The sequence below is a fragment of the Brassica rapa genome, chromosome A06 (assembly GCF_000309985.2).
Source record: "Brassica rapa cultivar Chiifu-401-42 chromosome A06, CAAS_Brap_v3.01, whole genome shotgun sequence".
NCBI classification, from domain to species: domain Eukaryota; kingdom Viridiplantae; phylum Streptophyta; class Magnoliopsida; order Brassicales; family Brassicaceae; genus Brassica; species Brassica rapa.
The window spans coordinates 17,711,494-17,732,398 of NC_024800.2; the positions used below are offsets into that span (position 1 = coordinate 17,711,494).

The following is a 20,905-nucleotide window of genomic DNA, read 5'->3' on the forward strand; positions in this document are numbered from 1 at the left end:
GAACTCCAGCAGGAACTGAATAGGAAATCCTCTTGCTCGCTTCAGTGCGGAGTTAATTGATTCAGCGATATTGCTCGTTTTTAAGTTGTACCTGTCTCCCTGACAATGAACCCTAGACCATAGGGTCACATCGGCTTCCTTCAGATACTCAGCAAGATCCGGATTTGCACTCCGTATCGCATCCATGTACCGATCAAAATCGTAAAGTGTATGAGCATAAGCAGCACCTTTCACCAAGTGCAAGAGATGCTTCCCTTTATACTTTTTGACAATATTCTCTTGAAGGTGATAATAACATATTCCTCGGGTTGCCCAAGGAAACACCTTTTCACACGCATTTATAATGGAGGCGTGCCTGTCGGAGACTATCACCAGAGGATCAGATACACAGCTCGCCAATTTTGTGAAAAACCATTCCCAAGATTCATCATTCTCACCATCTACGATCCCAAAAGCCAATGGATATATCTGAAAATTATCGTCTTGTGCGGCTGCAACCAACATAGTACCCCCATACTTCCCACTTAGGTGAGTCCCATCTACCACAATGACCCTTCTTTGATACTTAAATCCTCTGATCGAAGCTCCAAAAGCAAGAAATATATACTTAAATCTATTCAGAGAATCGAGTTCTATAGCTGTGATAGAACCCGGATTTGCTGCCTTGATTTGCTCCAAATATGAAGGCAGTCGCTCATACCCGTCTTCCGCTGATCCTCTCACCATTTCTTGCGCATATAACAATGCTCTGTATGAAGTGGTGTAATCAAGTGTCATGCCAAACATGTTCTTCATTGCATCTTTGATATGTTGCGGATTCAACCCATCAATGATTCCAACTCGATCTATGAAAAGTCGACCAATGTACTTCGGAGTACAACGTTTCCGCTGAGCGATTCTGTCTGGGATGGAACATGTATGAGTTGCCAAATACTTGGTTACCCAAAACGTTTTAGTCCCATGTTTCACACTTGCTCGGACCTTCCATTGACAACCACTAACACGACATGTTGCCACAAACAGAGTTTTCGTTGACTTGAATATTCTGAAGGAGAACCTACGCCTCACCGCTGTCAACCGCAACTCTGAAAGCAGTGCATCCTTACTAGCAAAACTCTGGTTGACATAGATTCTGTCTGCAGATGATCCTTCTCCTTCACAACCATATGCCCCTTTGTAATCATCAAAACAGATTTCATCATCTTCTTCCTCATCCTCATCTTTAACCTTTCCATACTCACTATAATCCTCAGCATCAGCAACAACAGGGATGTCAGCATCCTCCTCCCCATCATGATCCTCAGCTTCATCCCCCTCTTCAGCTTCATGCCCCTCCTCAGCTTCATCCCCCTCCTCAGCTTCATCCCCCTCTTCATCTTCATCGCTCACATCAGCTTCATCCCCCTCCTCAGCTTCATCCCCCTCCTCAGCTTCATCCCCCACATGATCTTCATCCCTTTCCTCTGAAACCGTTCTCATCTTGCTAAAGCTTGATACACAAAGACGTACTTCATGCGTTTTAGTTATCTCGAGCAAGTTCCGAACTTGTCTATCACTTGTAACATGAATAGGAGGAAGGTCTGGAGCCATCTGTTGTAATGAGTAGGTTAGCTCCACAGACTCTGTGTTCATGTCCAGGTTATAATCTTCTTGAGCCATTGCAACAAGATCAGCATGTGTCGAACTTTCATTCAAAAATAACATTCTCGCTCCTTTGAAATGATCAACCACAAAATTCCAACATCCATCTTTCAACAACCATTCTCCATACACTGCATGTAACTGACGCATCATCTGAAAAAGTCAAAATATAACACATTAGCAAACTTAGAACAAAGAAAACGAAAGTTTATTAAAGACTGACGCGGACGACTTCAATCTAAGTTGTCTAGACGACTAAACTATATGTCGTCTGGTCAACGCAGAGGTTATTTTTGCAATTGACTTTGAAATCTGTTATTTCGGACGACTGAAAGTTAAGTCGTCTACTATTGTTTGGTTAAAAAAAAAACTCCAAAAAAGCTAGACGACTTACATTTCAGTCGTCAGAGGTTAGTTTTGCATTTGACTGGATTATTTCAGAAGTTTGACTTTTTGGACGACTTACATTTCAGTCGTCTAGTGAAAATTAAAATAATAATATTTTTTAAAAGTAGACGACTTACAGTTAAGTCGTCATAGGTTAGTTTTGCAATTGAAAAAAAAAACTTCAAGATTTAATTATATGCAGACGACTTATAATTCAGTCGTCCACGAGACGACTGAAATGTAAGTCGTCCAGGATTTACGAGGTTTGACCAGAATCTCGGAAAAAAGTCCTGGACGACTTACAATTAAGTCGTCTGGTGGACGACTGAATTATAAGTCGTCTGTGTATAATTAAATCTTGAAGTTTTTTTTTTCAATTGCAAAACTAACCTATGACTACTTAATTGTAAGTCGTTTACTTTAAAAAAAATATTATTATTTTAATTTTCGCCAGACGACTGAAATGTAAGTCGTCTGGGGAAGTCAAACTTCTGAAATTATCCAGTCAAATGCAAAACTAACCTATGACGACTGAAATGTAAGTCGTCTAGGTTCTTTGGAATTTTTTTTGAAACCAAACAATAGTAGACGACTTAACTTTCAGTCGTCTCAGGTTACAGATTTCAAAGTCAATTGCAAAAATAACCTCTGCGTTGACCAGACGACTTCCAGGTAAGTCGTCTACAGCCAGACGACTGAAAGGTAAGTCGTCTACAGCGAGACGACTTCCCAAGTAAGTCGTCTGACGAACAGATCTGGAAAAAAACTCGATGTCATACCTTAAATTGGTGAGATAAGTTCCTTAGCATACATAGGCTTCTCCAAGCACACAGAATCACAAACGAAAGTCACCCACCCATAATCGTTAGCTTCTATGACTTTATGAACCATAAAAATTTTAGAATCAAAATCTTGGGTTTTTTTAGCTCATTGTGGAGAGAAAGTGAGAGATATGTTGTGTTTAGTTCACAAGAATGGAAAAAGAAGAAGGGTAAATCGATTTTGGGAGCATTAAGAGCTTCAAATTGGTTGTTCATGGTGGTTGTGGTATTGATGACAATGGCAATCTTGTAATTACTTGAAGATGATGAGGGTGAGAGAGTAAAAATATCATTTTCGAAAAAAAAAAAAAATTGATGGCATTTTCGTAAATTATATGAACTTGTGGGGTGAATAGGGCAAAACCAATTTTCAAAAAAAAAAAAGGTTAGTTTTGTGTTTGACTTTAAGTTGTAGGTCAATTTTGCAAAAAGTCCGTATTTAAATATCAGAAGATGGGGATATTTCATAAAGGTTACTTTAAAAGATACTAAACGGGATGGAAAGACTAAAACGTGCAAAATAATAAAAAAAAAGAAGAGGGGAAAATGCATGCATGTTCACGTTTGGTATGATTATCTTCGTAAAAGGGTCGTTCACACACTCATGAAAACGAGGGAAAGAAACCAGTATTCTTTTTGAATATTAGTCTAACTATATACTAGAAGAACTCTCGTGTTCTTAGGAATGTTAATGAATGTAGTTGTAAATGTAATGGTTTACAACACAAATGACGTTTTAAAACCTCTACAATCCTAAAAACGTGTACACATTCAAATCGAATTGAACAAAGTGAAACCTTTTTGTTTTGGCAGCAACGCGGAATATTTAATCTTAAAGATCTGCATTGCTGAAAATATAACATTTTAACAAGATACACTGTTGGATAGAAGATCTCACGTTGAAGATATGTAAGGAACTTGAGTAATATATAAGGAACTTGGACCAATCCACTAATTGCCAATTGGTTTTAAGTTGAAAGTCCAAGAAACTTATCATGGTATCAGAGCGGGCCCAACACCCTGACCCATTAATCCGGCTCGGACAGTGATTCGATCATCCCATTAGCTGATGGCCCATATAAGGCTCAGTTCTGCCGAGATCACTAGAAAATAAAACATGGTCTCGGAAGGGGTATGATGGATTCTGCGAAATTAATGGTTATATGCACCATTATCTCGAGGGAGAGTGTTGGAGAGAATATTCCACATTAAAAATATGTAAAGGAACTTGAACCAATTCACTAATTCTCAATCTCTATTATTAAAAGAGAAGTATCCATTAGAAAATACTTCTTAGTTTTTAAAGTTAATTACACTTTCATGCCAATAAGAATTAAATTGAATTTTCTATTTTAATGCTTCCCTTTTTCAGTTAGATGAATGTGTTTTCCTTATTCAAATATAAACTTAATGTCATTAAATAAACCTACATATTTTAATGTTTGTCTTTTCCAGTTAAATTAATGAGTTTTCTTTAATCAAATTTTAATTTAATGTCACTAAATAAACCTAAAAATACATCATATTTAACGTAGCTTATTACGGACGAGTACAGCCCAATAATGAACTTGAATTTTATTTTTACGAAAACGTGAATCACTTGACATATGTAATATTTAAAATATATTAACTACAATATAACATGCATATAACCTAACTATACTTTAGTTTGAAATGATCATGCTCAAGTTTTATATAGTCAACTTACACCATGCATCTATCGATGTACAATATTCAAACCACCTATAGTTTTCGTTTTCTTTATAGGATGTATCAACCAACCAATCATCCTATTGATTTTCTAAGCTTTATAAAAAACAAATCAATAAATACAAACTCAAAATCCAATATCTTTTATTAATCAAAACTGAATATCTTCAATGTCGTATCTTTAATGTACCTATTAAATATAGAAATTGTAACCATAATTACACTAATTATAAGAATAGATTTGATTCCAACCAATTGATCTATTACTTTGGTAATTGATTTGCTTGCAGAAAAGGAAACAATAAATTTAAAATTTGTAAGAATATAAAGATATAGAGATTCCTACCAATTGCATATATTTGCGTATGATTATCGCTTAATAAGCTTCAAATTGAACATTGAAAAAGATAGAGAGATTTTTTTTAATTTTTTACCGATGCAGAACTTAAACAAAACGAAAAGTTAAAGGTATTTTTTCTATTACACTTCCCGGAAAAAACGGTTACAACATGAGCTTTCATAATACGGCCTTTTAACATATTAATGTTATGGACATTTAATAATTATCTTGACGAAAAACAAAGACTATAAATAATTTATTATTTAAAAATTATTGTATTTCCTTTAAACATGTATAACTGATTTATAATCTTTTATACCATACTAAGTCATAATATAATATTTCTTCATATTTTACATTAATAACCACCGTTTTTATATATCGTCGACAATTCTCTAGTTACGTCTATTTGTTCAATTTTTTATATGATATTTAATATTCGTCGTAAATAGATGGTTTAAGATGCCAAAAAAATATTTAGTTAGTGAATATAATATATCAAATATTACAAATACATCATTTAGTGAAATAAATAACCAAAAATCGAAAATTCATACCCGCGCTGGCGCGCAGATCAGAGTCTAATTGGTTTTAAGTTGGAAGCCCATGAAACTGATCATACACTATTAGTTTTATATGGATAAAAATTTATACTCACCTTGTACACCATACTATATAAAAATGCTTCTTTCGTTTGTTATTAAATGTTACTATATAAAAATGCTTTGTTAGTATACAGGAGAAAGCAAGCAAAGAAAATCGTAAGACAGTCTACGTTTTGCTCCTATGATTCCTAACAATGACTAAAATCTTTAAACCATGCTTTCTTACTTTACAAATCATATTTTACTACGTAAGTATGAGGATATTTCCAAGCAAAAAGTATTTAAGTTGCTGATGTTAGGGGATTCTGTACACGTTTCTGCTTCCGAATGGAACTTTTTCATCTAAATAATGAGACTGCTCTTTTATATTATTCGCTTTAATCTACAAAGTATCATACACTATTTGAATAACTAATATAAATCTTGACTAACAAAAAAGTCAACAGCTAAGTAAAGTTGACAGGTAAAAAGAATAGAATGCGTCATGTGGATTTTAAGACTCGCAAACGTTGCTGTCTTTGTGCATTGTGTCTTTGTGTAGGTATAGGTGTTAGAGCATGAGCATTGGTGAACCCCTCTTTGGGGTTCACAAGATTTTTTTAATATTTTTTTGTGGGTCCATGAATAGTTAAGAACCTGTAATTGATTTTTTCTGCATTGGTGAACCTGAAGACGGAGTTTAAAACAATAAAATAATAATATTTTTTTTTTTAAATATTCAAATTATCCAGAAAACAAGAATAAAATATTTAAATTATTATTAAATTTTTGAAAACTATTTATTCAATACATTAAAAGAGTAGATTACATAAATTGAGAAATAGAAAAACAAACGAAGTTTATTCATCTTCATCACCAAACTTTTGCCAAATATTTTCCATTAAATCAGCTTTCAAACGAGCATGCTTCTCTTGATCTCGAATTTCTCTGCGCATGCCTAACATATCACCGGCATGAATACTTTCTCTGGTTGTCACCTTTGAACTTCTGCTTGACTCTCCTGATTCGAACTCAGAAGTATTTATTTGAGCGTATCCGTGTCGTTCGTTCTCTACAATCATATTGTGCAATATGACACAAGTTCTCATTATCTTTCCTATCTTTTCCTTGTCCCATTGTAGAGCTGGGTTTTTAACAATTGCAAACCTCGACTGCAATACTCCAAAAGCCCGTTCGACATCTTTTCTGGCGGATTCTTGCTTTTCTGCAAATTTCTCGGCTTTAAGACCTTGAGGAAGTGGGATGGATTGGATAAATGTTGACCAGTTTGGATAAATTCCGTCAGTAAGATAGTAGGCCATACGATAAGTGTGGTTGTTGACCTTGAACTTAACTTTAGGTGCTCGACCATGTAAGATGTCATCAAAAACATGTGACCGATCAAGAACATTGATATCGTTGAGTGTACCTGGTAAGCCGAAAAATGCGTGCCATATCCAAAGATCTTGTGATGCCACGGCTTCTAAGACAATTGTCGGCTTTCCTGAGCCCCGTGTGAACTGACCTTTCCAAGCCGTTGGGCAGTTTTTCCACTCCCAATGCATACAGTCGATGCTGCCTATCATTCCCGGAAACCCGCGTACCTCTCCAACATCGAGTAATCGTTGAAGATCCTCGGCTGTAGGGCTTCGTAGATATTCTTCTCCAAACAATTGTATTATTGCATCAGTGAAATTTGCCAAACATAAACGTGCTGTACTGTCACCAAGTCGGAGATATTCATCATATGTATCTCCCGATTGACCATATGCCAACATACGTATAGCTGCCGTACACTTTTGAAGTGGAGAAAGCCCGTTCCTTCCGCAAGCACTTCGTCTTTGCTGAAAGTATGGAACTTCATTACTTATACGTTCGACAATGCGAAGGAACAATGGCTTGTTCATTCGAAAACGCCTCCTAAACATTTCTGGTGGGTATGTAGGATTATCATTAAAATAATCGTTCCACAGCTGATTGTGTCCTTGTTCCCGATCTCTTTCGATATAAGCTCGTCTCTTCGGCTTGTTGGGGTGAGCATGAATCATTGAGTCGATGTAATTATCAACAACTTGGTCGACCATTTCTTCTAAAGCTTCATCAACTTCATCACTCGATGAGGAAGACATTGGTGGGTTATTTTTTTCCTAAAAAACAAAAGGAGATTTGTAACTTAAATTTAATAAATTGTACATAATTCTATAATTCTATTAATTTTTTCAAGGTCTATTATATCAATTTTTTTCATTAATCTCTCTTATTTTTCCACTTGATTTCATTTTGTATCTAAATCTATTGGGTTTTCAATTTTTATCATCTAATAAATTGCACATATTTCTAAAATTCAAAAATGTTTCACATTATATCATCTTTTTTCATAAGTTTTTAGTTTCACTTACCTTGGTACCTTGAAGAAAGAAGGTTGAAGAGTTGGAAGCTTGAAGCTTGTTGTTTGACTTAGGTTGGAAGCTTGAAGCTTGTTGTTTGAGCACCACGATGACAAAGAAGGTTGTTGAAGTGTGTTGGTACAGAAGATAGATGGTTTACATAAGATAGATGGTTTACAACTTGTTGAAGTGTTCTTTTGGTTGGAACCTTGAAGTTAATTGTCGCTTTTATTGTAGTGAAATGGGACAAAGAAGAGAAGAGAACTAAGAGAGAAACAAGTTGTTGTGCTTATAAAGTTAGGAACACATAGTTTATATAGAGACAGAGATCAAGTTTATTACATCCGTGAATCAATGTTACAACAAAACAAAAGAAGTCACTGTCTGATCCGTGACTGAAGTGTAGCATGAAACAAAAGGCTACACTTTCACCTACTATCCGCGGCTTAACATATAGAAACAAACAAAAGATAACTTTGTTTAAAAAGCAGAGAGTAGAGACATCATTTAAATAGAGAGACATAGAGTTACAACATAGTACATCCGTGAATCAAGTTCAGTACATCCGTGAATCAAGTTCAGAGTTACAACAATAGAAAAATACATAGACATAGTACATGATTGACCTGCAGTGTAGAAAGAAACATAACCCGTGACCTGCAACAACCTAAACTTCCCGTGACCTGCAACACTGTCACCTCTAACCCGTGACCTGCAAAAGAAAAGATAACATAATCAGTAAAGCAAAGCAAGGAAATACACATCAACTACTCAAGCAAAGCAAGAAAATACACACAATAGACATCAAAGCATTTCAGAGATGAGTTTATTCTTGAGAGCCACTTCATTATCAGAAAGTGTGTCTATGTTTTTGGCTAGCAAACGATCAAGGATCTTTTGTCTGGAAATGGTATTTTTCTCAGCTAGGATGGTATGTATATGATCATAAGCTGCTTCATTTGGCTTCTTGCGTTTAGCAGCTTTGCTAGCCTTAACACCAGGAGGCCTAACCTCTTCCTCCTCACGCACCGCCTCCGCACCACCTTCCTTCCTTTTCTCCTTCGGCTGAGAGTGTGACCTCCACTTCCGATCAAACCGAAGTTCCCTCCAGCAATGTTCAAGCGTGAACTTGAGATGGTAGTCATTGAAATAGATGTCATGCGCAGTCTTCATGACATCATTTTCACTTTGCCCACTCGCTTGCTCCTTCAGAGCGGTTTCATGGGAACCCACAAACCTGCAGACCTCTGCATTCACCCTTCCCCACCTCTGCTTACATTGACCCCACTCTCGAGGAAGGGAGCCAATGAGCTGAGGACTAGAATTGAAATACGCCTCAATTCTCTTCCAAAAAGTCCCTAACTTCTGTTCATTACTAACTATCGGATCTTTGCTGGTGTTTAACCAAGCACTGATCAGTACAAGGTCTTCTTTGGTTGTCCACTTTCTCCTTTCCGGTGGTTTAACTAACCCGGGTGAGTTAACTGCAGCCTCAGCAGAGTCAACGTCTACTGGACTACTGCTCTGCGAAGCTAATAGGTTAACAAACCCGGGACCGTGAAGGGAAAAAGGTTCCATATTTGAGGGTTTTGTGTTCTGGTTTTGGTTTGAGGGTTTCCGGTTTTTGTTTTGGTTTGGTGTTAAGATGTTTCTGTAAATTTTTAGGGTGGAGTTACTATGTTTTTTAACAAGTTTTTACGTGTGGAAAGAGATAAAATTTAACTAACTATACCAACCAAAATTCATTACAGAACTACTACATAGTAATGAGCAGTCAATAGACATCAAATCAGGCGAAAATACAGCAAGTTTTCCGTTTCAAAAGAGAGAAAATTAAACTATCTCTACCAACCTAAGTACAATTCAACATTAATCACAGCAACCAACCAACCAACAATTAATATCTACTTGTACTTCTAGTTCTCGTACTAGTTTAGTTTATGTCTACTTCTAGTTCTACAAATAGTTATACTTTTGTTCTACTTCTACTCCTACGTCTACTTCAATCCACAGATAACAATTACCCTAGATATAGTTTAGCTGACTCTAACCTTTCATTGTCAATCGAAGCAGACCTTCTCGAGGGAATGGACCTGCACAGTGAGGTCATAGACAGCATCATTGAGTGAATTAACCTGTTCCTGGACATGGCAAAAGTGTAGGACATTTGTGTTAGTAACTGTAATACAAATACAAGGAAAAAAATTAAAAGCGATGAAAGAGCTCAAAATGTTTGACTAACCTCAAGTCTCTCAAACCGTTTACTAAGATTGGACACTCCCAGCATCACCTCCTCAGCCTCTTCCACCCGTTTAGTTAGCCTCTCGAGCTCCTCCTGCACACCTATCACCCAAGGCTGACGATAATGGAGCCCATCAGCCTTGGTTATAACATCAAGAATCATCAGATATACAACTTACAATATAGAACATAAAGATTGATGAGATTATGATATACAACTTAAAGTGAATTTAAACAGAGGAGACTTTACCTCGTAGTTTCTGCAGGTGAAGAAACGCTTCCCAGGAAGAGTGTCGTAGTCCTCCTCCCCGCGCACCTCGTTTATGAGTCTCCCACCACACGGACACCTTTTAGGAATACCGTACTCAGAATCCGCCACGAAACTTAACATGTTGATGTGTTCATGTTGCTTCTTTGAATGTCTTCTATCTTCTTCTGGATCCATCTGTCAAATAAATCAAGATTTTGTTAAATAATTACTCGTAAACCACTATCACGATCTGCAACCCTAAACCCATCACTCCATTTAACCCATAAAACGAAACCCATCACTCAATTTATAAACCCATCACTCACCCATAAAACGAAACCCTAATTGGATTTCAAATCTCTGAAAAAAGAACCCTAAAACAAAAAACAATCACGATCTACAACCCTTGATCGAAACCCATATGTCGATTTAGATCCCTAACTCGAAACCCCCAAAAAAATTTCAAAATCGAATAATTGCTTCCCACCCCAAAATCGACCCAATAAAGCTATAAACCTACAAGGTACTCACCTACGCTGGTGGAGAGAAGAGGTCGTCGTCGATTACGTCGAGAAAAACGCCGGGAATCGTCGTCGCACGATAAGTCGCCTCTCACGGTGAAACCCTAGTTTTTTCAGAGAAAGGGGAAAATGAGAAGAAACAAGGAGTGGCCCGACTTTCCTCCTCGTCAACGCGGAACGCTTGACCAACCAGCGTACGCCGCGTGGCAACATCCGCCCCTTACGGGTTCATGCGCAAGGCCCGTTTCATCAAACTTATCGAATTTTTATTTTTTTTTTAAACCAGCGGGCCTAAGATTTCGAGCCCACGAACCTCTTATAAACCGCTAATGCGGATGGTCTTAGGTTCAACTACCATTTTCCTAACCGACGGTTTACTTTTAAGTTCATGCATGATCAAATTTTCTCTATTTAAAATCATTACTGTTGAATGAATTTAATCAGTCTCATCCCCCCACCCCCCCTCCCCCCACCCCCCACCCCCCCCCCATCAACAAATAACGAAGAACATTAAATTTATCATCACTAGGGTCGGCCCGCGCTACGCGCGGGTTATGGTTTACGTGTGGTGTATGTAAATATGTAATTATATAATATCTTTGCGTATATTTTATGTGAGTTTTGCAAGAGAAGTGTATAATAATCTCTATGGTTTTGAAGAATGTTAGGATGTGTAGAGATTGTGCATGCTAAAACTTATTATCTTTGATTTTGATGTTTATATGTATATTAATAGGTTGCGGTATATAACATACAATATTGTGTGAATAAGGTGTGGGTAGTGTTCTTGTATTATGTATTATGATAATTATGAATTCATATTGTTTGTTTAATTGTGGGTTGCTATATTTTAGGATCTCAAAAATAGTTTTGTGATTCTCGTGATTATCATTTGAATGAATGGATTGACTGCATTTCGTTACAGTTTATATTATTATGAATATGATATTGATAGCTGAGTAAAATATTGAAAGTGTAAATCTAATTGTATATATTATAAATTAACACTTGAATGTACAATTATAAAATTTCATGTCAAATATTTCAATTCATTTAAAGTCATTGCCTAGCTGTAAAGAAGATTCCTTTGATGCATAAGTAATATAAAAATTTTGAAGCTCAATTATATTTGTTTAATATTATGTAAATAGTTTGGGTTTATTTTTTTTAGTTTCTATTAGCTTCTTAATTTTTACAGTTTTAATTTAATATTCTTTATTTTTTTTTAATTGAATAACATAAAGTTTTAAACTTTCTTTGTTAAAAGGATTTGTCTTCTAATTTATAATGTATGATTTTTTGCCAATCGACATAAAAACCATAAACGGGTTATAGTCAAAGAGCGAGATCGCTGAATATACCATGATTATGCCGGAGAAAAAACATTAAAAAATAATCAGAGAATTCAAAATTTATGTTGGTAGAATCGGAAAGAAATTTATCTTGTTTTTTTTTAAATCATGTTTCTCATGTCTATTTGTCATCTTTGTGATCTTATGTGCCCAGTTTTCCTTACAAAAATAATCTTGCAAATAAAATTATTCCAATGGTTTCTGAATTGATAATATATTTATATGCTATTTTTTTGTATAATTACAAAGTCCCCAAGTGCGGAGAAAAAACTTATCATTCATACAAATAAGAAGTTCATATGGTATTACAGTTGTGAATAGCTTAATATTTCAGCATATTTGGCTTTTAGTATTGTGATACTCAAAGTTTTATGTATTTACAGAGCTTCTAGCACTATGAGAGTTCGTCTCTTTATCTTTCTCTTTCCCTACAATGTTCAAAGCACCCTAAACCAATTTCTTCAATTTTCAGTTAGCTCAAACCAATACAAATTTCTTGTATCAATATTTTGGTTAATTTCTTAAAAATGATGTCATCTTCGTATATTGAGTTCAATTCTCATAAACAAATCTGATTTCAAAATTGACATAAACGATATAATCTATTGATTAATAAAGTTTGTGGCATTCTTACAATATTGTCAACTTGTCACTATCATTACAAATCTTAAATTTATGATTATTATCTCACGTAGCGTCCTTGTTCGGAAACTCGCTAGGCGCAACGCGTGCGGCTGATCAGGGCCTAGCGAGCTATTGAAAAATCGGAAATAAATCGGGAAATACTCGGAGATTTTTAATAGGGTTTTAATTTTAAATAATACACATATATATTACTTTTGTAGATTCCAAATATTATTATAGTTTAGGTTAATGGGCTGCCTTACTCTATTTGGGCCAGCCAAAACATAATTTGAATAAAAAATGGTAACGTTTTGTAGTTTTTATTTATTTTGTTTTGTAAAATACGAAAAAGATGTAGATGTCATCATCTTCTTTCCTCTTTATTCGGTTCTGCAACTAAACCTTCGCATCCATGATATCTTCGCATCCTAGGCCTCATCCTCTTCATCTTCTTCATCATCGTCCGTCCCCAGCTCCCAACCGTCTACCTCAACTCCCTCTCCGTCTCCAACTTCACCGTCTCCGACAACCGCCTCGCCGGAAACTGGGACCTCGGTCTCCAGTTTCAAAACCCTAATTCGTAGATGTCGCTTCACTACGATGGCGTCTTGTGCACGCTCTATTACGACCGTGCGTCTCTCTCCGAGACGCGCCTGCAGCCGTTCGATCTGGGGACGATGGATCAGACTCCGGTGAACGCGACGCTCGCCATCTCCGGGACGTACGTCGAGGGGCGGTTGGTTGATTTGATTGGGAAAGAGAGGGGCGAGAAGGGAAGCGTCGAGTTCGATTTGAGGGTGGTTTCGTTGGTTACATTCCGGTATGGAGTGTACAGGAGGAGGAGGTACGTCACGGTTTACTATAATCTCATTTTTTGTCCCGGTATGAAATGTTTTTATGTTATCACAGGGGGACAATCCGTCAAAGACAGGAATTAGGTTCGACGTCTATCTCTCAACAAAACCGAAGCCCACTAACGAAGAAACTCAAGCCCAGCACGAAGTATTGTAACCCATACCGATACGATTAAATGATACGGCGCGTTTCATTGAAGCGGGACACGTGTCAACACTATGGACTTCGACTTTCTGACGTGTCCTCAGCAGGAGAGACTCCAACATTTTTTTATATAATTAGATTCCTATAAATTGCACAATTTAAAAATAATACTTTTTATTTTCATTCTTTTTCGTTCATTTTAGAGAATTATAAAAATAAAATTGTTCTTTACCAAAGTTGAAAAAATAACAATCATTCCTTTTTATTTATATTCATTATGTTTTTGTTTTTAGGATGATTAATAGTTACTCCTTCCGTTTCAAAAAGATTCATATTTCAAAAAAAAAATTGTTTCAAAAAGATATATGTTTCAAATTTTTAATGTATAAATTAATTACAAATTGTAAACTTCAAAAAATATAATGGTATTTACAAATATTTTATTGGTTAAAAGTTTTGAGGAACAATTGATAACGGAAAATAATGCATGGTAACTACAATTTGATATGTTTCATTAATAAATGTAAAAAACCTAAAACATATCTCTTTTTGAAACAGATGAATCTTTAGACTAATCCAGGTTTCAAGTCCCGGAGAGAGCAATTTATTAAACAATTATGCAGATTACGGAAGAAAGACTTACAAGAGATCTTCAACATGGTGCAAGTAAATCTGGTCTGACGTGGATCTTCATAGAACGGCTCAGGTGATGTAGTTAGGCGTAGGTCTTTATAAGGCATATATTATTGTCGGTTGTCGAATCGTCTATGTAATCTTTCTCATATCATAATTATAATTGTAAGATCATAATAAATCAATGTTAAAAAAAATTCATTAGACAAACTATAAATTGATAATTTAAGACCTTTTAGACTATGGCTTTCTCATGTTTGAAAACTGTAAACGTAAATCATTTGCATTTATAATGTATTCAAAACACAACCAATCCATTGTTGGCATTACAAATTGCTTCATTCGTCGAAATTTTTTACATCCAAGATTCAGAAAAAGAAGAAACACAACGAAAAAAAGCCAATGTAATTGCACCGTGTAATGTATATACTTATTATGTACACTTTCCTTTGGCAAATCATTTACACACATGACAAATCGTATTCACAGAGGAACTGGCTTCATGTTACGGATTCTCATATACGTCAAAAACTGTGAAGGCAATTCAGCAAGTAGCGCTTGTACTACAGAAACCTCTCCATCTGCAAAGAAACAACACACTCATTAAACTCAAAGGAAGTAACTAAGCCTTTGTCATACGGTTCCTGTGGGTTAAATTCAAGAATCAAGAACAAAACTCACGTTGAACGTCTCGTAGTGCTACAAACTGAACGATATCACGTGACGCCACACGCCCGCTCGAGCTCTCTAGCCGTTCACCTCTATCAGCGTCTAGTATCTAATATACCACACCAAAACCAAACCCACAGTTTACACAAAGATCATATATATATAGTTGTAAGAATCTTCACATGTCTTCTTCTTCCATAGAATTTTACCTCCATCTCTTTGAAATCGGCTCCTCCAACTCCTACAATGAGGATTGATAACGGCAAATCCGATGCACTGACTAATGCGTCTTTTGTTTCTTGAAGGTCAGTTATTACACCATCCTGTAACACAAGTTTTGGTTATAAACAAACAATGTTCGATTTTGTTCTAATGTTGTTTTTTTTATATTTTATTTAATATACTCACTGTGATGATTAATAAGACGTAATATCTCCGTGAACCTTGAGCTAGAGACTGGCTAGCTATCATTGCAGCGGAGTTTATCACCGGACCGAAAAGGGTAGGCCCTGCTAGAGAGACGTTGAAGAGCGCACTTGTGTATGAAGTCATGATTCCTTGAATCCCATCCACCTGAGAGTTAGAAAGAAAAACACTAGATTTGTGAACACAAAAACATCAAAATTTCTAATAATATTTGATAAGCGAGTTGAGTTTTGTTTTTTTACCTCAGAGTATGAACTGCTTCCGTTGAGGTTAAAGCAATGTGAAACTGGAGAGTCAATTGGACGAGCTCCAAATCCCCAGGCAGGGAAACGTTTGTCTGAGTCATAAAACTGCAATACTTCTCCAACATCCACTATTGCCTGTTTAATTAAAAAAAAAAAGAATTGGTTCTAGTCACAGTGACTGGTTATTAAGAAAAAATGGAAGTAACATGATCAAGTCCTCACTCTCTGGTAAGCATTTAAATGCCCTGAAGGATCAATGTAGTGCAAAGAATCAGGGAGGCGTGGATTTCCATTTGATGCTGCAAGGACAAAATAAAAAGTTTATAATAGTAAGAAACTAACAACAACATTATATATATTCAGACAAAAGTTTTTAGGATTATCTGCAGTGGTGGTGTAAGACCTTATACCTGTGAAATCGATTGCTACCATGAAGCTTAATTCAAACCCAGAGGCCAAGTACTCTAGAAATGTGTGCTGGACAGTCTCTGTAAACTTCTCCACAAAAAGCTGGCTCTTTAATACCTTTAAAATAAAGGAGAAATGTTATCAGATAAACTTACATGAAAAATGCATTTAACATGTTTTGGACCTTCATACCTTGCTTTGTCCAGCACCAGTAGTAGGCAAAGACAAGTTGATTCCTTGGCCAGCCAAATGAAGTTTCTCCAAGTCTGAAAGCGATTTTTGAACTTTTCTGGCCACCCAAAATAAACGAGTACTTATGTCAGTTAACAGACAGAGTTACTCCAAAAATTAAATAGTCTGAGCTCTAATCTTACCCGATGAGACTGTGTTTGCCATTGGAATTAAAGTCTGAGCATTCTATTATCAGTGGGCTGTCCTGCAAGATTATAGAGAGAAAATTTGAGACATCTTATCTCAGACAGAGAAATAGACTTTCTATTACATATTCATGGATATAAGATTATTCTGCTATGCTATACCTTACTACCGACTTGTTGAACACTTAGAAAGAGTGGTTTCCAGATAGGGTTTAGATTGTTCTTCAGGACTTCAGTTTTAGACACTGGTATTGGAGTTCCTTGCTCCACAATCTTTGATACCACCAAAAATGGATCCTATAAGAAAATGAAATAAACGAGTTACATTTTATGTCTAAACTGTGTTATTTTAAGTAAAAAAAAGGCTTAGGAGGAGAAGGACTCCACAAACTCTTACACTTTTTGAGAAAAGATCCTTAGATTCCAAACTAGAACATCTGAATACAATCTCTGTTGTAACCTTAGAAGCAAGGGACTCCTCAGCGTGGATAATAAGCTTCCCATGGTGATGCTGAGTCTGTGCGGTAACGCCTTCTTTACGCTTGAGCTCTAATGTAATCGTCTTAGTTGATTTTGTGATTATCTGCGTGGTTAAAAAAAGTAAATATTTAAAGTCCAACACATGCCAAAACTCAGGTCTATCAGACAAGTAAAAGGATAGCATTTAAATTAAAGCAGTAGTTGGTACCTCAGACAATACACATGTTGCCTCACCAAGAAATTGCTGTTGGTCAAGCTTAAGCATCTGAAAAGTAAATCTTCATCAGTAATGAATGAACGTTGAGACACAAGCATGTGAGTGGTGGTGGTGGTACCCACATTTTAAAGAGACAAAAAAGACTCATGAGATTAAAAATGAAAATGGAGGAGGCATAATAAGATGAGGTAGAATTAGTTACCTCCTCTTTTGAATTTTGATACTGAGTGTCAACATCATACACACGAAACCTGTGTAACAAACAAACAAACCAACAGAAGGTGTCAAACTACTTTGATCAAGTAAAGGGTTTTTTTCCTTTTAAATCTCTCTCAGCCACATATTTTGTTTAGAAGCAATCTTACAAGAATGTCTGGACAGTCTCGAAATGATACGCGAGTGTAAATTTCTTAATCCATTTAGGAGCTAAGGAGTTCAAAACAACTTCGCTGCGGTAGACTTCCGAAAGTGTCTCATCTTTTTCCTTTCTATAGACAACCACCATAGGATCACTCTGCAATAAAGAAAATCAAATATAAATGTGATGCTATGGCAAATACTAAAATAGCTCCATCACTTGATAAGACCTTTGGTTAAGATATCAAATGACATAGCTTTGAGGCCATTGAATAGATACACTGCCTTCAGGCAAAAACATCAAATTAAACAAGCCATTACAACGAATTACCTTGGAAAGCACGTCACGGTCTCGCAAATTGGAAGCAGAAAACGATAGCTGCAAGAACAAAAGACAAGGCATTATCAAACATAAAACCCTCAGATAGAAACAGAATGATGAGAAAAAATGATGTAAAGAGGGAACCTCGATATGAGAGAAGAGGCCGTTGAAACCTCGAGACTTGAGATAGTAATCAACGGCATCGTTAGTAGTGCCGCGTGCGGAGGAGATAGCAGCAGTTCCACCAACGCCAGCTATAGCCCCAGCTCCAGAGGAAACATCGGAGCAGCAGTTTCCCATTATAAACGGTTTGGATGAACAACACACAGCTACACCTGTTTTTTTTTTTTTGTTTCAAAAAGAAGGAAGACAGAAAGATTCAGACGCAGTAAAATGGGACCCCACTTATGCCAACGCGGCCTTTTATTTCGAATGACTGGCTCCCTCGTCTTCCCCTTTTTATACTTCTGTTTACACGAAATATCCTAGAAACTTTCACCTACTTTCTCCGAAACTCTCTTTCTCATAAAGAGTCTTAGTCAATTGTCAGAAAAAACGTGTTTATTAATTTTAATCAAACGTCAAGTTTGAGTTATTAGGAAAAAAAGATTAGTTTAGAGGATTCAGCTTTTGTTTATTTTTCATTAAGGGGTCATTAACATTTTTTATTTACCAGTCTTGGTGCTTTTATAAATTCAAGGTGCCAATGTCATGGCACATGCTAATTGGTTTGATCACAACATAATTTTATTCTCGGAAAATATGATAGCTCAATACTAGTTGATCTACCTTTCATTTGTTAGCAATATAATACTATTGCAAACATTCGTTATCTGTTTACACCAATCGAATCATTGTTTATTATGACACATCATAGGCTTGTGGTCAATAAACAATATTAAGTAGAACAGTTGATTTCCATCTAAAGTACATAATTAAGAAAACTATAATAGGCATTTTTCTTGACATTATTGGGTCAATAATTTTATTCAGTGTAATATCTATATTTTTATGCCAACTGGATTTATTATTATTTTATTATTGATGAATATTGTAATAAAGATTATTATTTCACAGAAAATATTGAGAAATTTTCAGGCTACATTTAAAGCTGTTGCTTTTGAAAAATATTCAGACTAATTGTTTGGTGTAACTTGTAGTAAAAAACACGACAATTGCCATTAAAGTGACGGTAGGAAATAGTTAGGGACTTTCACGGTAGAATATTTTACACATTTGGATAATTACTCTGAAATCTTGACTTTTCACGTTATTTCGTGACAATTCACCTAGGCAGATTTGAACTTTGTTTTTCCCCATTTATGATATGTGACACAACAGCAACAACAACAAAAAAACAGGACCAGAGCCTAAGTACATAGTGTACCAAAGCAAATGTAAATACAATATGGGGAAAGAAAGATAGAGACAGACCTCTGAATCAAAATCTCCTTCTTTAATTCGAGAAATAAGTAAGAAAGAAGGAAAATAATTCTTTTTAAAAAAGATAAGAGAAGACAAAGAGGAAAAGCAAGAGAACATGTCATGTGAATTACAGTGCAAGTGCTCAGTCATACACACAGTGTGCAAGACCCCATGAGTGTAATTCTTTCTAGATTAAACTCAAAACCAAAACAAACAAAAAAGGCATTTCTTCTACCAACAGGTCTTCGGGTTTAGGCCAGTTAATCTTAGAGTCAATAAGCATATTCTTAATAGCAAATCCAAAATATCAAACAGAAAGAAATGTTTTAGGAGAGCTTTTGATAAAAGAGTTTTAATATGTTTTTCTTTTATTAATTTGTATCTCAATCAGAATTACACTTATGAGTAGGGATTTGAGGAATTTAGCACAGAAATTAAAACCTTATATGCATAGCTTTTTTTAACTTACAGCAAACGAGCTGGAGACTTTACCTCTTATGTCTCTTTGTCCTTCTTTTCCAGTGAGTTGCAGTGTTGCACTAATTTGCGTCCAAGCTTCTCCACCACGCACAAGTTTCCTCAGATCCTGCAAAGCTAAATTCAAAGACGTTTTCAGCATCAAACAGTTTCCCAACTGAATATAAAATCATGTTTCTCAACTGACGACCCATTTCTAAGTTGTGCAGCAGCTATGAACCGCTCCTCAAAAGATAGCTCCCTGGGTGCTGTTGAGGCTCTGGAACCGAATCTATGAGGTAATGCATGGAGTTCTGGAGAAATAAAAGAACGAAATAATGATAACAGAGACATAAACCTGCAAATCCATGATCCTTTTGTTCAGCCTGGCACTTTGGAGACATGTGTTGTAAATCGAAAGGAAGAGTGAGTGTATTACTTGGTGAGGAGCAAGTTCTTGCTTAAACTTGTGGCAGCCTTTGTACTTCTCATAGATAGCAGACTTGAAAATGCTTTTTGGCAAGGGATAACAGTTGTTAACAATTCCAAATCCAACCTGCCGAAACCAAGAATAATAATCATAGTCACATTCAGTTGAGATTAATCTAAAGAGGTAAATACCTGAGCAGGATATTTCTTGTCAAAAGCTTGTGATTCTATATCCAACTTGCCGCCAATAGTAGCTTCCATAGATACCAACCATAAAGAAGTCTCTTCTCAAAGTCATAGAGGAAAAGCTTTCATCCCTGGTTTTGATACACGGTAACGGTAGCAATCAGGTTTTGTTCTGCCGTTAGAGATAAAGATATATTAACCAGGCAGCTGTTCATGTTCCTGTTCCTGTCTTTTCCTCTCGATCCCATTCTCTAACCCAATGCATGAGGTCCCATAAAGACCATTCCTTTTATACTTATCACTAGGTTTGCTCAACATCGGAGAACTCCATCTCCGTCTCCATCGCCTCTGACACTGTATTTCAGAGTACAAGTAAGCTTTTTGTGCAAGAGGATTCAGACAGCGATCAGATCATTAA

At 36.1% G+C, this 20,905-nt stretch overlaps 4 protein-coding genes across 4 annotated transcripts; 1 reads left to right on the plus strand and 3 right to left on the minus strand.

Annotated features, from left to right (window-relative positions):
* Positions 1 to 8,674: 8,674 nt before the first annotated feature.
* Positions 8,675 to 9,448, minus strand: LOC117126113 (glutathione S-transferase T3-like). The gene has a single exon (XM_033273516.1). The coding sequence runs from the start codon at positions 9,446 to 9,448 to the stop codon at positions 8,675 to 8,677; it is 774 nt and encodes a 257-aa protein (XP_033129407.1).
* A 2,913-nt stretch (positions 9,449 to 12,361) lies between these two features.
* Positions 12,362 to 14,880, plus strand: LOC103874628. Its single transcript, XM_009153058.3, has 2 exons — positions 12,362 to 13,702; positions 13,768 to 14,880. The coding sequence occupies exons 1-2, from the start codon at positions 13,443 to 13,445 to the stop codon at positions 13,886 to 13,888; spliced, it is 381 nt and encodes a 126-aa protein (XP_009151306.2). The 5' UTR covers positions 12,362 to 13,442; the 3' UTR covers positions 13,889 to 14,880.
* LOC103874630 (protein BONZAI 1) lies at positions 14,756 to 20,121 on the minus strand. The gene is made up of 17 exons (XM_033273102.1): positions 19,909 to 20,121; positions 18,136 to 18,326; positions 18,001 to 18,048; positions 17,678 to 17,826; positions 17,515 to 17,563; positions 17,304 to 17,360; positions 17,013 to 17,198; positions 16,778 to 16,912; positions 16,613 to 16,674; positions 16,431 to 16,527; positions 16,241 to 16,355; positions 16,053 to 16,129; positions 15,828 to 15,965; positions 15,568 to 15,732; positions 15,369 to 15,482; positions 15,172 to 15,268; positions 14,756 to 15,071 (listed from the first exon to the last, which is right to left on the minus strand). The coding sequence occupies exons 1-17, from the start codon at positions 20,033 to 20,035 to the stop codon at positions 14,974 to 14,976; spliced, it is 1,905 nt and encodes a 634-aa protein (XP_033128993.1). The 5' UTR covers positions 20,036 to 20,121; the 3' UTR covers positions 14,756 to 14,973.
* On the minus strand, positions 20,110 to 20,830 carry LOC117125981. The gene is given in 4 exon segments (XM_033273107.1): positions 20,110 to 20,428; positions 20,494 to 20,559; positions 20,562 to 20,612; positions 20,614 to 20,830. Coding segments are annotated over 4 exon segments (573 nt in total). The 5' UTR covers positions 20,806 to 20,830; the 3' UTR covers positions 20,110 to 20,164.
* Positions 20,831 to 20,905: the final 75 nt, after the last annotated feature.

Bases quoted from the DNA above. Each gene is read 5' to 3' on its own strand.
- LOC117126113 (XM_033273516.1), bottom strand. From the start codon at position 9,448: ATGGAACCTTTTTCCCTTCACGGTCCCGGGTTTGTTAACCTATTAGCT.
- LOC103874628 (XM_009153058.3), top strand. From the start codon at position 13,443: ATGTCGCTTCACTACGATGGCGTCTTGTGCACGCTCTATTACGACCGT. The intron at 13,703-13,767 runs GTACGTCACGGT...ATGTTATCACAG, and splicing joins GGAGTGTACAGGAGGAGGAG to GGGGACAATCCGTCAAAGAC.
- LOC103874630 (XM_033273102.1), bottom strand. From the start codon at position 20,035: ATGCTGAAAACGTCTTTGAATTTAGCTTTGCAGGATCTGAGGAAACTT. The intron at 18,049-18,135 runs GTTCCCTCTTTA...TTGTTCTTGCAG, and splicing joins GCCTCTTCTCTCATATCGAG to CTATCGTTTTCTGCTTCCAA. The intron at 15,483-15,567 runs GTGAGTATATTA...CTTGTGTTACAG, and splicing joins ACGTCTTATTAATCATCACA to GATGGTGTAATAACTGACCT.